This window comes from Peromyscus californicus, unplaced genomic scaffold (assembly GCF_007827085.1).
Source record: "Peromyscus californicus insignis strain IS unplaced genomic scaffold, ASM782708v3 Scaffold_17__1_contigs__length_78620276, whole genome shotgun sequence".
In the NCBI taxonomy this organism is placed as follows: domain Eukaryota; kingdom Metazoa; phylum Chordata; class Mammalia; order Rodentia; family Cricetidae; genus Peromyscus; species Peromyscus californicus.
The window spans coordinates 49,532,959-49,551,374 of record NW_026294469.1 but is presented as its reverse complement, the minus strand read 5'-3'; the positions used below and the strand labels follow the sequence as shown (position 1 = coordinate 49,551,374).

General features: G+C 53.9%; 1 protein-coding gene across 1 annotated transcript; it reads left to right on the top strand.

Annotated features, from left to right (window-relative positions):
• Positions 1–1,518: 1,518 nt before the first annotated feature.
• On the top strand, positions 1,519–18,200 carry Cdx1 (caudal type homeobox 1). The gene is made up of 3 exons (XM_052741474.1): positions 1,519–1,969; positions 17,206–17,351; positions 17,945–18,200. The coding sequence occupies exons 1-3, from the start codon at positions 1,519–1,521 to the stop codon at positions 18,182–18,184; spliced, it is 837 nt and encodes a 278-aa protein (XP_052597434.1). The 3' UTR covers positions 18,185–18,200.
• Positions 18,201–18,416: the final 216 nt, after the last annotated feature.

Below are 18,416 nucleotides of genomic sequence, written 5' to 3'. Positions count from 1 at the left end.
TTTTCATTTTGCACTGTGTCCCCCAGCAAGTTACAGTGTGACCGTGGCTCACCCGCCTGCCTTGAGGTGATGCCGACTGGCCCTGTAAAGAGAAAGAAAGCTGAACAGTTATGACGTGGTTCTGCCTTGCTTTGAGGGTCCACACACATCCTGCCCATCTCCTGGTGCTGGAACGGGAGAGAAGGTCAAATCTCAGAGGATTCTTTTGCACTGTCCCCTCCCTGGCCCTGAGCACCATGTGGAGGGGTCCTCATCTACTCTAACCTTCCTGACCCAGAGACATCTCCTTACCCAACTCTTCAGCCATGACCCCTACCCCCCACCCCTCTAGTCTCAACTACCCCCTCTCCTGTTCAAGCAGCTGCGGAGTGTCTGCCTGTTTTCGATGGAGTAGGGAAGAACACACAGACGTTTAAAATGCCAGCATCGGTAACCAATGAGGATTCATCAGCCAACTGCAAAAACACATTCCGCCCCCAGTCAGTTGGAGTACGTTGAATGTAAACTGCATCAGATAACAAATACTCAGGAATTTGTCCATGTATTTTAGAAATGCAGTCTGACATGTGTAGGGGTAAAAATGACATGAAGCCGGAAATTTGTTTTAAAATGCTTTAGAAAAAGGTAGTAGATGGGGGAGGGGGGAGGTGATAGAAACCTGCTAATTACAGAGGCTGCATGGTGGTGGGTTCGTGATGCGACTCTGTTTTCGTGTTTATTTGAAACATCTCGGCAACAAGAACAATAAGGGAAGGGAAGGAGCCGTGGAGAGTTTGTGAAGTTTCCCAAGGTGTCCTCAGAAGACCCCCCTGGCCCACACCTTTGAGAAATTTCTCTGTGGAGCCAAAAAGGGGGAAACACTCAGGAGCATGCAGACTGGCTATCTGCATATGCACATTTCCCACAGCTTTCATCTGGGACCCGAGGGGTCGTGACCCTTGTCCCCCCCCCCAAGACGCCCTCTACCTTACAGACGGAACCCCGTTTGATGTCAGCCTTGCTCTCCCCCTCACCTCAAGCTGGTGGTCACTGCTAACAGCCCCACAGGCTCACACAGCACCACCGTGTGCTCGGTGAGGCTGGCCTAAGGTCCCCCCCACCCCTCCAAGCCAGTTGCTCCACCTGTAACCCCGGGGGTCGGTGGTGGGGAGGTCCCCGCGACCACCGAAGGAGGAGTCGGAACATGAAGCCGCGCCTGGACCCTTCGATCCAGGCCGCGCCCTCTGGGTCCCCAGCCCCCAGGCCCATCCACCTCCTGCTTAGGGCGGCAATTTGTCTCCTTTTGAACCCCCTCGCCCGACGGGCTTCCCCCTTTGATTCGCGGCCCCGAGGCTTCCCCCCGCTTTGAAATGCAAAGCCGCCCGGCTGGGGCCGCGGACGGCCCGCGGCTATAAAAGGCCGGGGTGGGGCGGGCGCGGCGGCGGCCGCGGGTCCAGGTGAGCAGTCGCCGGTCGTCGGGGCGGCCGGCCGGCGCGGCGGCTCCAGGGCCCAGCATGCGCCGGGGACCCCGCGGTCACCATGTACGTGGGCTATGTGCTGGACAAGGACTCCCCCGTGTACCCAGGCCCCGCCAGGCCCTCCAGCCTCGGCCTGGGCCCTCCGACCTACGCGCCCCCCGGCCCGGCGCCCGCACCCCCGCAGTACCCCGACTTCGCGGGTTACACGCACGTGGAGCCCGCCCCGGCGCCCGCGCCCCCTCCGACCTGGCCCGCGCCCTTCCCTGCGCCCAAGGACGACTGGGCAGCTGCCTATGGCCCGGGCCCCGCGGCCCCCGCCGCCAGCCCGGCCCCGCTGGCCTTCGGGCCCCCTCCGGACTTTAGCCCGGTGCCCGCGCCTCCCGGGCCCGGGCCCGGCCTCCTGGCGCAGTCCCTCGGCCCGCCGGGCGCACCGTCCTCGCCAGGAGCACAGAGGCGGACACCCTACGAATGGATGCGGCGCAGCGTGGCGACCGCAGGCGGCGGTGGCAGCGGTAAGGACCCTTCTCCCGCCTGGGCCTCCAGACGGGTTCCTGGCCCTGGCAGGTGCCCGGCGAGGCCCAGGCCGCCCTCTCTTTGACCTCTTGCCCTGGCCTTGACTGACTGACTTCCCAAGAGTGTGGCCCACTACCACTCCTGCCCTGGGGAGTCATTTGTGTCGCCCTTCTTTAATCTGGGGGCTTGGAGAGCTTTGAGTAGGCCAACTGAATCCTTCTGTATAGCTAGGGAAAACTGCAACCCCGTGAAGAGAGGACATGGGACTGTGTGTCCGTGTAAGTGGCAAGGCCGGAATTGGAAGGCCAGACGCCGAGTCTCCGCAGCAGCACGGGCACTGGTGATCTTCCGTAGCTTCTGCCACCCCTAAACCCGCCACACATACACACACACACACACACACACACACACACACACACACACACCCCTAAACCTGCCACACACACACACACACATACACCCCTAAACCCGCCACACACACACACACACACACACACACACACACACACACACACACACACACACACACACCCCTAAACCCGCCGCACACACACACCCACCCAAGCACCTCTCCGCTGTGGGAACGCGCCCAGGTCACTTCCTCTCCAGGACCAACTGGCTCCCTATCCCACAGGGAAGAGACAGGATCCTATCCTTTGGTTGACCAAGCTCCCTTTGGTCGCCTGGGTCCAGGGGTCTCTACCTAGCCTCCCCAGGACTCTCCCTGAACTCTTGACCCCGGGGGAGGGGCAGTAGGAGCAGTTGGGAAGGTGGCTGCTGTTTGGCTCCTTAGCCTGTGAAGCTCCTGCCCCTAGGCAGGCCTCTCTGATCCACCCTCTTCAAAGGCAGGGGAGGGGGCTGGACAAAGGCTCAGCTTAATGAGGGACAGCCTGACCTTTATGGGTCCCCCCTCTTTGTCATGTAACCGGCTTTGCTTTAGCTCAGTAGTGACTCCTGTTGGCAGGAAAGTGAGCAGGATCCCTCATTGTCCAGATTGTGTTTGGCCTGTCCTGACAAAGGCCACCTGGCCTTGAGGGCGGGAAGCTGGCCTGCCTACTCTTTGATGTTCAGCCCCTCCTTCCCTTCCCCCAGCTGAGAGCAGGCCTGGAACTTCCTCTACCAGCTCTTCCTTCCCTCTGCTTATCCCACACACCCATCTCTGCCCCTGGGCAGCTGCTGGGAGGGTTTGATCAGTGGCTGCAGGCCCAGGTTGTAGCCACACTCCTTAGACGTCCCAGGGACACACATGCTCCGGTCTGACTCCAGGGATGTTTGGAGGGCAAAGCTGGGCCGCTCACTTCTGTGCCTTGAGTAATAGCAGCTAATACTGTGGAACTCTCATAAGACATTGCTGTGGGTGCTGTCTTCCACATGTTTGGAAGATGAGGAAACGGTGGTACAAAGATGGAAAAATACAGGCCCAAGGCCACAGCCAGGAACTGACGGGGCATACTGAACACCATACCTGTGTCCTAATCCTGTACAACCGATTCCCTGGATGACTCACCTTTTCTGGGTGTCATTTTATGGTCAATGAAACAAGGAACAAGGGAAGGTAACGTGGTGATATATATATATATATATATCCTGCTTCAAGCTACAAAAAAAGAGTTGAAAAGGCTGATGGGGAAGAACATGTTCCATCCTTTGGTAGACAGATGTGGGTGTGTTTGTGTGTGGTGGCCCTCTGAAGCCTTCCTTGGTCATGAGTGTAGGGAAGAGCTTCACACTGAGTGATAGGAGAGTGCCCTCTCAGCATCCTGGGGTCTGCTATGGACGTCTAAGAAGGAAGGCACATTTCTAATCTTCCACTAGCCACTTCCTGTTGGTCAGGTGGCTCTGGAGAGGGAGGAGGAGGTTCCCCTCAGGTAGAGCCTTGGAGCAAGGCCATCCATTGTGAAGCAATATGAGCAGGAAGGATCGGGCAAAATGAGGTAGTGAATGAATGGAGTCTACTATTGAGGTCACACAAACCTCGATACCTTTGGGCATGAACTTCCAAGCCCATCTCTACTCTCAGACAGCTGTCGCTTATGGATCATTTCCTGCATGCAGATAGAGCCATGGATATCCAAAGGCAGCAAGGGTTTTCTCTTAGCTCTGAGAGTAGAGTCTAGACTCTCCTCGTGGGAAGAGTCCTTCCCCTCCCCCTCTTTGGCTCAGTTTCTTCCTCTGGGCACACTGAAGAAGGCACAGGTTTCCAGAGGGGGCTCTTGTGCGATGATGTTGTTGTCTGGGACAGCTGAGGGAAGTTCACTGTGTGCCCCACCCTCCAGTGCCCAGCGACACTGGCCACACGGTCTTCGGCCTGCCACCTTTCTTCCTTCTTTCTGAGCTGCTGACATTCTAGAATGTCTGCATTGGACAGTTAAAGAGCAGAAAGAGGAAAGTGAGGTCCAGAGGCTATAAGGAATGTTCCAGATACAGATGAGTCAGTTGAAATTTTTTTATGTGGTTTCCCATCCTATTTAGGATGAACAGCACACTCCTTCCTCAGGTCTGTGAGACTCTATTGTAGCACCATGCTTGCTTCCCTCCCCCCTCTGGACCTCACCCCAGGCCACTCCCCTTGGCCACTGTGCTCCAGCACCCAACCCTCTTTCAATTCCTCAGGCCCGCCAAGTCTTGCTTCAGGTCTTGTGTACACATTCTTTTCCCTTCCCGCCGACTCTTTGCGTGCCCCGCTCCTGCTCACCTTCAGTCCCTAGCTGAATGAGAGGCCCTTTGTGATTCCCAAATCAGACTTACCACCTTAACTCCTTTTGATGACTTCTATTGGTGTCCTTTAAAACCTGACAAATTCCATTGTTCTCCTACTTCCATGTAGGTTTGCATGTTCTGTCCCCAAAAGGTCCGGAGCCGTGTCTGTCTGACCCAAAATTGCTTGGGGGGCACCAGCTCCGTGCCTGGCATCAATATGTGCTCAATGCATCCAGTTGGACGGATGAACTGGAAAGGTGAAGGGGCAGGAGGCATATCAGGAGGCCAGGGGAGGGGAAAGAGTCAGCTTCCACAAGTTTCTAGGGTCCCTCCCTGTGGGTTGGACCCGTGACTGTCCAGGCAGCATTTCAGGCTAGTGGTTGAAACTTGGCTGCCCTCCCCACAGTTGGTCAGTGCTCCTGACTATGCAATGGGAGTAGCCAAGGCCAGATTGTGATTTGATTTGGTTTTATTCTAAGAAAGGGTGCTGGACATGGGAGTGTGGGTGGGGCGGGCTTCAGTTAGGCTGCAATACATAGAGTGTTAGCTGGTTCTGAGGGAGCCGTACCGCTCCTGAAGCCGAGGTTGCAAATGATTGCAGGGGGCTCCCCGTTGTCTGCCTTGACGTTTGTTTAAATGTGAGTCTTTCTGTCAGGAGGTTATAGTTGTCCTTCACCAGAGGCCCAGTCTGACTCCTGCGACTGAACACTGATTTACAGGGCTGGAATATGTCTGCCCAGATGATGGGGTTGTTGGGGTGGGCTTTAGATCCTGTCTAACCCCCTCAGCTTCAGATGGGGAAAATGAGACACACAAAAGGATGAACACTCCCCCCCCACTGTCCCTTACTCCATAGCCACAGCCACTAACCTGAACTCTCACCTCTGACCTTTCGTGCATGCTCCACCCATCTGCCAAACCTCCCTTATTAGGGCCCATCACTGCTCAAGAGCAACCCCATTTCTGGATGCCCCGATTCTGAGGCATCTAGAGCCCTGTTGAGAACGGATCCTAACTCACTGTTGAAGACACTCTCCTGGCAGTTTGCTTAGAAGCCCAGGAACTTATTGGAGACTGTTAGAAGTCGAAGCTTGGGAGACTTACCTCTGGGACTGCATTTCTCTTAGATGCCACCTAGCCAGAGGCACATTAACTTGGATCATTTCTTTTCTCTCTTTCTTTCTTTCTTTCTCTCAAGAATTTTATTTATTAGCATGGGGAGGCGGTGTATGCCACAACACTGTGCGGAGTCCGGAGGACAACCGTGTACAGTCACTTCTCTCCTTCCACCTTTCCGTAGGCTCTAGGACTCGAACTTGGGTCATCAGGCTTGAGTAGTGCGTGCTTTTACCCTCTGAGCCTTTTCCCCAGCCCCTCACGTGGAGGATTTCTTGAAGCTGTGGTGTTTGTAAAGCACAGCCCAGCACTGGGTGGAGGGCCGATGCCACTCAGTGCCACTTCTTCTTGGCAGGTGCAAGCAGGCCTAAGCCTCCCACTTTCTGCATCTACATCCTGGGCCCTTTACCTGCCCTGCCCTCTCTTGCCTCTCCTGCATCCTTACCAGTTCAAATGCTGTGCCTTCTCCAGGGCCACCTCCCCCAGGAAACCCTTCTTGATTCTCCCCACTCCGAGTGCAGCCCTCGGAGTGAAGGGCAGTGATAGCCTACGGACAGCCTCCTGTTTTGGCAATCTCTATCATGTCTACTTCTGTCAAATTGCGTGTTTCTGCAATTTCCTATCTGTCATCCCATCAAGGACCAATCCTAATCAACCCCCTCGTGGCCTGGCTTGCACGTACTAGGGGTTCATCATGTAGTCGCTATGCAAAGCGCTCATACTTTACTTAGGTCTCATAACTATCCCAAGAGATGAAAGGGTCCATTATTGGACACATTTTACAGATCAAACTGAAGAGGCTTAGAGAGGCCCGGTGGCCTGGCCAAGCTCACACAACTAGGGTATGGCAACATACGGTGCTAGCCAGGATGCCCAGCCTGCCAAGCGCCGTCAAACAAAGCAACATTCTCTGGCCCACGATCTCTCCTCTGCTGCATGCTTTCCAGCCAGTGCCCATCCAGGTGAGGAGAAAGAGGCCAGCAGGGAGGAGCTGGGTGGGGTGGGAGGGAAGGAGAGGGGGAGAGGAAGAGGGAGCAGGAAGACTGTGTCTTTAAAGCTGGCTTTCCCTGCAGCAGGAGCCACATCTGACACCTCAGCTCTCAGATGTAGCTGGGAATGACCTAGTTAGAAAGTGGCTGGAGATCTTTGTGTTGTGGAACGTGTCCCCTTCCCCCAGCAGATCTGGTGCTTAGAGCCTGGGAGTCGTTGTGACATCCAGACAGCTTTGTTAGCATCAGGGACCAGCTTTTGTGAAGGATGTCCTCTCCCTGGACAGACTTCTCAGGACAGGCCACCATAACATCTGGAGTCAGGGTCATCGCCATGTTTTGCTACCCTTCCTCTGTGTCTCCCTCAGCGTTCATCTTTGCTTGAGTGGAGAGGAGAAGCCAGTGCTTGCCACTTGGTGCTTGACATCCTCAGACCTGCCTGGGCTCTGAAAATCAAACCCAGACCCCTCAGCCAGAGGGTCTGTTAGTCCCCCAGTCACAGCTAATGCCTTCCCTCCCTTCATCCATCCTGCCCCTTCACCCATCCTTCCAGGAAGGCAGGCAACAGTATTCTCTTCTGTGCTGAAGACTCTGTTGGTTGATGGGGGACTATGGCTGAACAAAGGTGGGATCATCGGGTACTCAGCTTCCCACTCTGATCTTCGTCTGAGGTCTTTGCATAGGCAGTTTTCTCTCTGTGTCATACTGTTCCCCATTTGTGACATGGAAGCTTCTTTCCCAACTTTCGGGTCTTGGCCTATGTGCCATCCCTCTAAGAGATCTCCCCAAGGCTAAGTAAAGAAGGTCCACGCTCCAACCAACTTAGCCCAGCCCTGAGTTCCTCATTCACGGCCCTCGGCATTCCTGTTCGTGGTTGGTCGTCATTCAATTGACATGCTTGCTTTTTACATGCCTGCCACGAGAAACAGGGACCAGAATAGTGCTAAGCACCCAGCTCGGTCAGAATGAACCGAGCTGGTGTCTCCCAGGCATTCAGCGCGCGTGCTCAACCCTCTTCAAATGCAGTAATACTGACCCTAGTCTCCCAGGCATTCAGCGTGCGTGCTCAACCCTCTTCAAATGCAGTAATACTGACCCTAGAGTGGTAGACTTCTTGATTGGCCTTGAGGCTGAGCAAAGAGCAGGACACAGTAGCCACCGGCAGGGAGGGCTGCTTTGGAGGCTGAGCCGTCAGCTGAAGGGATGGAGTTACGCTCTGGACTGAGGGTCCTTGTACAATAACTCTGGGAGAGTGAGAATGGGTGGCAGGAGCTGCAGCTAGTGTGAACAGTGTAGTTAGGTGAGCTAGGCAGCTTGGCTCCTGGTCCCCGGTGGGCAGAGAACTATAGAATCTCCTGTCCCTGTGGAAATGCCCCAGATCTGGACTCCCCAGGGGCCAGCCAACAGTACATACAGCCGTTGAGCACTTGAAATCTGGTTAATGTGACAAAGAACACGAAAAACAAAAGGGCTCTAGTGGTTTACCTGGGGACATATCACTAGCCCATGGCCAACAGGTGAAGACTTTCAGGGCCACCTAACTCTAAACGTTTTACAAATTATTCTCTTATTTTATGTGTATGAATGTTTTGCCTGTGTTTGTGTCTATATACCCCACGCGTGTGCCTGTGGAGACCAGAAGAGGGCCTCAGATTCCCTGGAACTAGAATTACACATGGTTGTGAGCCACCATGTGGGTGCTGGGAATCGAACCCAGCCCTCTGGAAGAGTAGCCGATGCTTTCAACTTCTGAGCCATCTCTTTAGCCCAAGGCCTTTCCTGGAACTCACTCTGTAGCCCAGGCTGGCCTCGAACTTGCAGAGATCCGCCTGCCTCTGCCTCCCGGGTGCTGGGATTAAAGGCGTGCGCCACCACCGCCCGGCTACAGTTCCTTTTTGCCACCTCACAGAACCCAGGGCTGGTTGTGGGCCTTGAGGAAGATGATGATGCACAGGTGGCTTCAGAGCCACAGGGTGTAGCTGTGATAGATGACTCTGACTAGGAAGAAGGGCTGGTTCAGGAGAGCCTTCCCCTAGGCTACTGACTTCCTCATGGAGCTTCCTCAGAGTTGACTGTGCTTAACCCAATCTCATCCTTCCTCCAGGGCCTGAGTGAGGAGCCATAACGTAATAGTCTGTAGTTACCCCTCAGCCTCAAGGATGAATTGTGGGCTCAGCAGGAAGCCCCATGACTCCAGTATCCTGAGGATGGCCAAGGCTTCTGCTCCTGCAGCAGAGCCCCTGCCACAGGTGAGACAGTTAGGGAAACAGGCCCAAATTGAGACTTCATGGCAACTGATGACCTAATCATCAGATCTCCGCACTCCAGGGTGTTCTTTGACATGTGACTTCCCATCAGGCAACATTCCTCCTGTCCCCAAGGGAGCACGCCAGCATCCACTTCTGCAAATAGTTCAGTTCTGCTTTTTTGGATCCATAGCCCTTTGCCCTTTACAAACTGTTTTCACGTTTATTTTGTGTGCTGGGCAGGGAGGGGACCCAGGAAATCTGTGGTCCTTCCAACTAAGGATATAGACTGAGCCACCTCCCAGCTCTCTGCCCTGGGGCTAGGTTTAGATCCTTAAGTGCTCCCACCACAGGGATGCTCCGACCCTGTCACTTTTTTCCAATCCTCTTACGTTAATCTGGCCTTACATTAGAGTTATCTGTGTGCTCAGCACACTTGGAATTCTTTCTCCTCACACATCTTTTCTATACAAAAGATGCTCATCCTGGTCTTGTCTCTTTTTAAAGGACGCAACACTGTCCAGCTCTTCCTTAGTAGATGGGGATGTGGAGGCACACGATGGAGAAGGGGTCCTACCAAGCAAGAGTCAGGGGCATTGCTAGCACAAATCACCCAAGCCCGAACCTGTTCTTTGGTGTTCCACAGGGCCTGCCTGGAAAAGGCATTGGCTGATGGTGCCCAGATGCCTGGGCTGGCAGGGGAGCTGCTCCTCCAAATACCTTTGAACCCCCTCTATCTTCTTTCCTTCTTTTCCGTTCCTTGGCTCTTCGGCTGTCCTCATCACATGACCCAGTGACCTTTCTGGGCTTGTTCTCTCCTCTTCATCTTGAAGAGGGATCCAATGTCTTCCCTTCCCTAAGCATCCTCCAGCAGGAGCCACAGACATAGGCAGGCAGGCGATTGCCCCCTGCTCTACTGGGCTGGAGGGTGTGGTGGGTGTGCTCTCTCTATACATGTAATGGGTGGTGGGTAAACACTACCACCTCACTGCTCACCCACTACCCATAGTGAATTGCCTAGAACTTGAGAACCTGTAGTCTGGGGTCATAGTTCAGTGGAAAAGCACATCCTTAGCGTACGTGAAGTTCTGGGTTCCATACCTTGGTGCTGAAACCCACCCCTCATTAGGAGAGACTGAGACCCACAGATATGAGGGACTTGTTTAAAAACACTCCAGCTGGAGCTTGTTAAAGGTGAGAGGGCTGAGGTGTGGCTGAGAGGCAGAGCTGGCTTGGTCCTCAGTACCACTCTCATGGCCCGCCCTCCAAAAAAATGATAGTGAAGTGGAGACCCAGACCTGAGTAGAACCTAACAATAGGTATTTTTAACAAAATCCCATACACACATGTGTTTGCCTCTGTGTGTGTGTGTGTGTGTGTGTGTGTGTGTGTGTGTGTGTGTGTGTGTGTGTGTGTGTGTGTGTACATGTACATGCTGGGTGCAGATGGCATCTTAATGTATAGCCATTTGAGGTACCCCACGCAGTGAGAGATCAGAGAGGGTCTGGGGCTGGACTTGAGGCTTGATAGTCATTTAGTCAGCCCTAGGAGCCACAAACCCAGAAGCAAGTCTGACCCAGAGATCACTTGATTTTCTGGGAGTCACTCTGTCTTGGAGCAGAAGCCAAGTCCTCCTTGTCTGTCCTGGGCTGGATGAGGGCCCCAATACAGGCCACCACAACTCTGTCCTTGTCTTCCAGCTGGCCAGGCCTGGTGTCTAGACTCTGAAACTGGGAAATCAGCCTTAGAGTTCTTTCAGCAATAATAACAAACACAGTCTAAGAATCAACAAACATTGGGAGCCTCCTGCTTTCAAGTTGGAAGGGACCTTACAAACGCAGGACACATTTCCTGGCATCCCTACAGGGGGTACCCCAACACTACTGGCAAAGAGTGGGCTCTGTCCCTCTCTGTGTGTACCTGCTATATCCCAGGTATTGCACAAGGAGCCCTCCTCATCCCACGTGAAACCCTGTACGTCTCAAACCTAGAGAGGACTGTGAAAAACCATCCACTGTGTGACCGGTTCTAGAGTTTCTCTCTCTCTCTTCCCCCTTCCTTCCTTCCTTCTTTCCTTTTTCTGTTTTGTTTTTGTTTGTTTGTTTGTTTTGAGATAGGATTTATCTGTGGAGCCCTGGCTGGCCTGGAACTCACTCTGTAGAACAGACTGGCCTTGAACTCAGAGATTCGCCTGCCTCTGCCTCCCAATTCAAGAGAAAAAAGGTTTGTGCCTCCAAGCCCGGCTCTGGTATGTTTCTGAGGACAAACAGGCTTGGCTTTTTAAACGTATTTAATTACATTTGTTTATCTGGGCCTTGTGGGTTCCAGGTATGGAATTCAGGCCATCAGTAAGCACCTTCCCTGAACCATCCATCTCCCCGATCCTGGACGGTCTCAAATCCCACCATTTGGTATAGAAGCCTCACTGAACCTGTTTCTTGTATGTAAAAATGGGATGCATAGCCAGGTGTGGGGGTGGTGCACGCCTTTAATCCCAGCACTCCGGAAGCACAGGCAGGCAGATCTCTGAGAGTTCAAGGCCAGCCTGATCTACAAATCGAGTTCCAGGACAGCCAGGGCTGTTACACAGAGAAACTCTGTCTGGGGGAGGGGACAATAAAAGGAGATACGTTACACTATCCCACAGGTTGTTCAGGCACATACATAAACAAACTGCTTGGCCCATGGCCGTGGTGGCTATCCTTAACGGTTATCTCCATATTACAAATATGGGACCCAGAGATGATCCCTAGCCACCCTGGCATGTAGGCAGCCTGCACATCCCTAGAGGTCTGCTTGTTCAAACAACCACATACCAGGAACACCTGGAGAGCTAGCCAAGTACTAAACACCAGGAACCAGTGTCAGCCCCACCCACTCCAAATTTGGGGACCAGGATTTTCTGGACAGCTCACTGGGAGTACTGAGGTTAAGGGCCAGGCACTGGGAGCCATCTGCCTGTGGCTTCCCTGGACCTTAAACTGCTCATGCTTCAGAGATGTGGAGTCCCATTCATGCCTCCTGTACTACAGGAATGAGATATTCTGCATAGGACAGAACCAGAGCAGAGGGCGAGCCTGCCATTTAGGTGAGTGAGCCGAGGCTCTTCCCACCGTGCTGGACCCCGAAAATCTGCACCCTCTCCCCTTACCCATTCTCACTGGCATCTTGCCCAGAAATTACTCATTCTGTGTCTGGGAGTGGCCGGCCCCTCATCAGACACCTGTTCCCGGAGCCTGGACTTCCCCCTTAACCCCAGTGTCCCAGAGATCTGTAAATCATTCACCTTGGCCTCCTCCCTGCCCTGTTCCTCTCATGCACCACATTGCCCTTCCTCTCGGGGTTCGGGGGTGGTGGTGGTGGGGCACAGGTGTGCACAAAAGGTTAACAGGGAGGGTACAGGCTTGAGTTCCGTCCAGAGCTGCCACTGGAACCCAGGGCTCCTGACTGCCACTGAAAATACAGTTTCCAAGGATGGGGAGGGGCTCCCAAGGCCCCACCCCTGGCTGAGGAGCTATGGGCACTTGATGTCTGCTGGGGAAAGGAGTCGTTTTTGTTTGGTGTGGCCACTGGTAGGTTGCCCGTGCTCCGGCAGATGACCCCACCCCCATGCACATGCAAACAGCACCAAGTGGATTCTGGGTTAGAGGGGAAGATGAAGAGCAGGGAGGGGCCGCAGATGAAGTTGGGAAGGAGAAGAGAGCACCCAGGGGAGCTGGAGGAGGGCATAGGGGTGGATACGGTCAAAATCCATTATATATGTATGAAGTTCTCACAGAGTAAATAAAGCTAATTTTTAAAAAATAGAGTTCAGGGGCTGGGCTGGCGTGTAGTTCAACAGAGTGCTGTCTTAGCATGCACAAAACCCCGGGTTCAGTTCTCAGCGCTGCATAATCCAGATGTTGTGGTGCACCTGTAATCCTAGTACTTGGAGGTGGAGACAGGAGGATAAGGAGTTGAAAGTCACCCTCAGCTGCGTCATGGGTTCAAGGCTAGCTTGGGCCAGAGACCCTATCTTTAAAATAAGTCAACAGCCGGGCGGTGGTGGCGCACGCCTTTAATCCCAGCACTGGGAGGCAGAGGCAGGTGGATCTTTGTGAGTTCGAGGCCAGCCTGGTCTACAGAGCGAGACCCAGGCAAGGAGCAAGGCTACACAAAGAAATCCTGTCTCGAAAAAAACCAAAATAAATAAATAAATAATAAAATAAAAATTAAAAACCCAGGCGTGGTGAGGCAGGCCTGTAACCCTACCTACAAGGGGCTGAGGCAGGAATTTACAACTTCAAAAATTGCCTGGGCTACAAAGTGAATCCGGGGTTTACCTAAGAAACTCTATCTCAAAGTTTAAAAAGTACAAAAAGGACTGAGGGAATATGTCCTCAGGGTTGAATGCTTGTCTATGATGGCTGAAGCCCTGGAGTCAACCTCCAGTCACACACACACACACACACACACACACACACACACACAGATAATGCAATGGCCATCCGGACACAGTAAAGCTGGAAGCCCTCTAAAATCACTCTCCTTTCTATGGCTTCTCACCTCCAGTTGCCTTCCTGGAGGAGGGAGCTTCTGTGGTTGGGCTCCACCTTATTTTTTGAAGTAGGGTTTCTCACTGAATCCGGAGCTCACCATTTCAGCTAGACTGACTGGCCAGTGAGCCCCCCAGGGATTCTCTAGTCTCCACCCTCCACCCCTAAAGGTAGGATTACAGGGGAGGGAGCCGCCATAACTGGCTTTTACATGGGTTCCAGGGATCTGAACTTAGTTCCTCATGCTTGTGTAGCGATCAGTTTCCCCACTGAGCCATCCCCCCAGCCTGGTAGCAGGCTTTTCCTATAGTATCCCATGCCTTGCTCCCTTACACACGTCTTAACAGTTGCTTAGTGCTCCTCTTCATGGGCGTTCTGTATCTTAGTTCACCAGATCCCTACTCATAGACATGGACATTGTTTTAGTCTTGTGCTATTAGTGACATTCACTGCTGTGGGCAGTTCTCTGTGAGATTATTTCCTAGGGGTGGAACTTATGGCCCAAAGCTCTGTAAAGCCAGGCTACGTGATGCTTAGTTGGCTCCTGGGAAGGTGCTCCAGTTAGTGCTCACTCTGGACAATGTGTAGGAGTCCCCAGTTTCTGGGCTATACAGGGACTCGAACATTTTGTTCATCATGGTTGGATGTTTTCTTAGCAATCAATCTGTACTCTTTAAGCAGCTGGGCTAGATAGAAGTTGGCTGGTATGTTCCTAATCCTATCAACCCCTCTCCAGGGCTATGGACTAGGGTTCCACTGACCCTGGCAGGGACAGAGGTACTGCAGTGCATCCAACACCCTGTCCCTGTCTGGTCCCCAATCTGGAGATCTTGGTTCATATCATCACCAGGGTGATGACCTCACTGAGAGCAGCTTTCTGTGCCCTGGCTCCCAGCTGTAAATGACTGTTGTGGGTCCCTACTGCCCACCACAAGGGGACAGGGGCAGGGAGTGGGGAGAGACAGAGAAGGTGAGCAAGCGAGGTACTAAGAGAACAGCTGCCTTCATGCCTGGGCCTGGGCTCCTGCAAGCAGAGCCCCATCTGCTGCTCAGCCTCGCCTCTTGGAGATCGATAGGAGTAGTCTTAGCATCTAAAAGTTCCAGTCCGAGGCTTTCCAGTCTGCCCTTGCCATGGTCTGACCCTTCTCCATTCCAGGGAATGGACATAGAGGCATGGTCTACTCTGTGAGTTTCTGTTGCCAACACTTAGGATATCGGGCAGCTCAGTGGTCCCTAAGAATGGTGAGATGCGGAGTTGTGAGTTGGAGGCAGCAGAGAAGGCTCTAGACTAGAGGACATGGCATTAGCACATGTGTACCCACTTGTCTCTCGTGACCCTGACTCTGCGGGGAGATTGGACTAGATGTAGCAGGAGTATCCAACCTTTGACATTATTTCACTAAGTGGTAATGTGCAGGCCTGCGTTCATAGCTATCGTGGAAGAACACTTGTGGCCCACAGCTGCAATTGGACAGGCCTGGAAGAACTCACAGGCCTCTTATTTAGACCTCCAGCTGCCACATGACTACCTCAAACCATGGTCTCTTCATCTGAAGCTGGGCAGGGGACGGAAATCCCAGGACTCCTTCTGGCTCTAGCTAGAGATCCCAGTGGGCTGTGGGTTCAAAGCCCAGTGAGGCTGTGGTGGTAGTAGCCTCAGGCAGAGCTGTTTCTGAGCCAAGATTGACTTTTCTAGGTCAAGGAGGAGCCCCATCTGGAGCCAAGGCCTCAGCAGCCTCTCCCTCAGCCCCTCCTCTAACCATGCCTGGCACAGGACTGCAGGCCATCCTGTGCTATGTCTCTGCTGTCAGGTGGTACTGTGAGTTTAGTACATATGGAAGTGGCCAGTGTGGTTCCGCTGCTCCGGCAGAAAACCCAGGGAGAAGCCGCCTAGGAACAGCTGTTGTCTCCCATTCCCCCACAGAACCACTTGGCTGGAGAAGAGCCCAGGGCTGTCCTGCCAAGTCGTGTGGGATGGATGGGTGGAGGCAGGCCAGATGCAGGTCTTTAGTGCAAGGGCATGGGGGGACAGGCTTAGCCAAGGCCCAGAGCAGGGTGGCAGAGGCCAGGCTGTTTGTAGGCACGTGGGTGGCAGGGGAGATCCAGGGTTATCCCAGGATTGGTCACGCCCTGGTGTGTGCATGCCTGCTGTCAGCATGCACCTTCTAGTTTAACCATGTGTTCAGCTTCTTACAGAGAAAGCTGGTGCTCATCCAGGCCCCACAGAGTAACACTCTCCCCAGACAGCCCTCTACGCTCGGTTCCAAAGACAACCCTGATGTTAATAACCTCAGATGGCCCTTAAGCCCAGTTCCTGGCCCAGGCATCACCACCTAGAAGCCAAGTCACCGCCCTCTTGTCCTGGGACATGGCAGTCCTTCCTGCCCCTCTTATTCCTGCCCTTAGTCTGCTCTCCACACAGCTGTCAGAAGAAAAACATGGAAGCCTGCAACAGACAGCATGTCCCCTCTGCTTAGAGCCTTGCTGTGGCTCCCATTCCAGACAGTGAACCCTAAGCCCTTTCCCTGACATCTGCCCGGTCCCCTCTCTGCTCCTTGTCCCACACGCTCCCTCACTCAACCTCAGACAGGTCTCCACCTCGAGGCCTTTGCACTCCGCGTTCACTCCTCCAGATTCTGTTTCTCTAGGAAGTGCGCATGCTCTTTCTCTCTCGGTTAGGGTTCAAGAGCCATTGTGTTGAATGTTTGACTTTTTCTTTTCTTTTTTTTAACAGGGTCCCACTATGTCACCCAGGCTGGTCTAGAATTACTAGATTCGAGTGACCCAACCGAGCAGCAGGGACTATCGATACCACTGCCCCCTTACTCAGCCAGCACCACTCTGTTTGAAATTCCCCCGCCTTCCCGCTGCCGCCACATTCTTAGGCTCCCTGTCTTCTTTCTTTTCCTCAAAATAATTGCCAGTGAACAAAGCCAGTGCTTTCCATTTTTATTTTCTTTTTGTCTGCCTCCTTCCCTGAGCATCCAAGCATGGACTTTTCATTTTTTTTTTTTTCCTCTGCCCACCCCAGTGTGTAGCTTGAGGCAGGGACTTGGTTTGTTGAGTGGAATGAGCTGAGTCACTGCATCTCTGGGCCTGCACATAGGAGGGTGTGTGGACAGCTCAGGTAGATCAGCCCCTGGCTCCTGGTGCAACCCTAGAGCAGGGCTTGGTGTCCTGAATGTCCTTCTGGGTACCCAGCAGACCCTAGGGTCCACCAGCAGCCCTGGGCCTTTCAGTCTTTGGGCTAGCAGTCGGTAGAATTGGGGAGCCCCCCCCCCAAGCTCAGGGTACTTCCAAATCCTGTTTTTCTTCCACTATGGTCTTCCCTGTGCATGAGGGAGGAGTGTCTGGCAACCCCCTTTAGTCCCAGTCCACCCTCACCAGCCAGGAGTCCCCTTCATGACAGCAGTGTTCAGACTCACGCTCTGGGGACCCTTGAGTCAAAACCACCTGGAGAGTTTGTTACCACACAGCACTGAGGCCTTCTGAGTGAACAGTTGGGGATCTCCAGAAGCCTCACTTTTCACAGCTGACGTAGCTAGCCTCAAGTCGCATCCCAGCGATCAGCTCCCTGCCGGGGGGACTCCTGGGCCTCTCTGGGCATTCCGAGGCACTCACCTCCCCTCTTGCCCCTTCTGCTCCTCAGGTAAGACTCGGACCAAGGACAAGTACCGTGTGGTCTACACAGACCACCAGCGCCTGGAGCTGGAAAAGGAGTTTCACTACAGCCGCTACATCACCATCCGGCGCAAGTCAGAGTTGGCTGTTAACTTGGGGCTCACAGAGCGGCAGGTACGTAGGTCCTCCACCTCGGCCCAAGTAGCAGGGCCCAGAGTTGGGCTTTCAGGATGCCGTGCAGAGGCAGGGCTCACAAAAAGTGGACAGAGAGGCTGTGTCCTGACGACTGACACAGCACCACACACTGGACCACTGCCATACTGGCAACCAAGCCCAACATGACTGCGCGCGCACACTCGCGCGCGTGCACGCATACACACACACACACACACACAGGCTACAGGGGGCAGTAGGTGCTAGTCAGTGCTATTCAGACACAAGTGCTAAGGGGTAGTCACAGGACACAGGGGCTCACACACACACACACACACACACACACACACACACACACACACACAGGCTACAGGGGCCAGTAGGTGCTATTCAGTGCTATTCAGACCCAAGTGCTAAGGGGTAGTCACAGGACACAGGGGCTCTGGAGTAATGGCGCCTTGGAAAGGGGAAGAAGGAGGTTACAGAAAAAGGTGTCTAGGGCACAGGGAGAATGTGTTTTAGTCCCTGAGGTCTGGTGGCTGGAGCAGGAAGTGGACCGTGGAGACCACCTCCCCGGACCCAACTTGCTCCATAAAGTCTGTGCAATCCCACAGGTAAAAATCTGGTTCCAGAACCGTCGGGCCAAGGAGCGCAAAGTCAACAAGAAGAAGCAGCAGCAGCAGCAGCAGCAGCAGCAGCAGCCGCAGCCGCCGATGCCTCCCTCACAGCTGCCCCTGCCCTTGGATGACAACCCCACACCATCAGGGCCACCCCTGGGTAGTCTGTGCTCCACCAGTGCAGGCCTTCTGGGTACCCCCTCCCCAGTGCCCGTCAAAGAGGAGTTTCTATCCTAGACCCTTCCAGCCTGGGGCCCAGGGATCTAGGGACTGGAATGCTGGGCACCTGGCTTTGCGGGAGCCCAAGAAGCCGGTTCTGAGTTCCAGCCCTGCTGCTGACCTTTGGGGTCGTCACTGTGGACAAATAGCCTACCTAGGAAAAGTCGCTTGCCAACTCCCTGCCTCCCTTGGCTGGTTGATGTGATGAGCCTGCTGGGCAAGGACCTCTTCCAGCTCCTGTGTCCCAGGC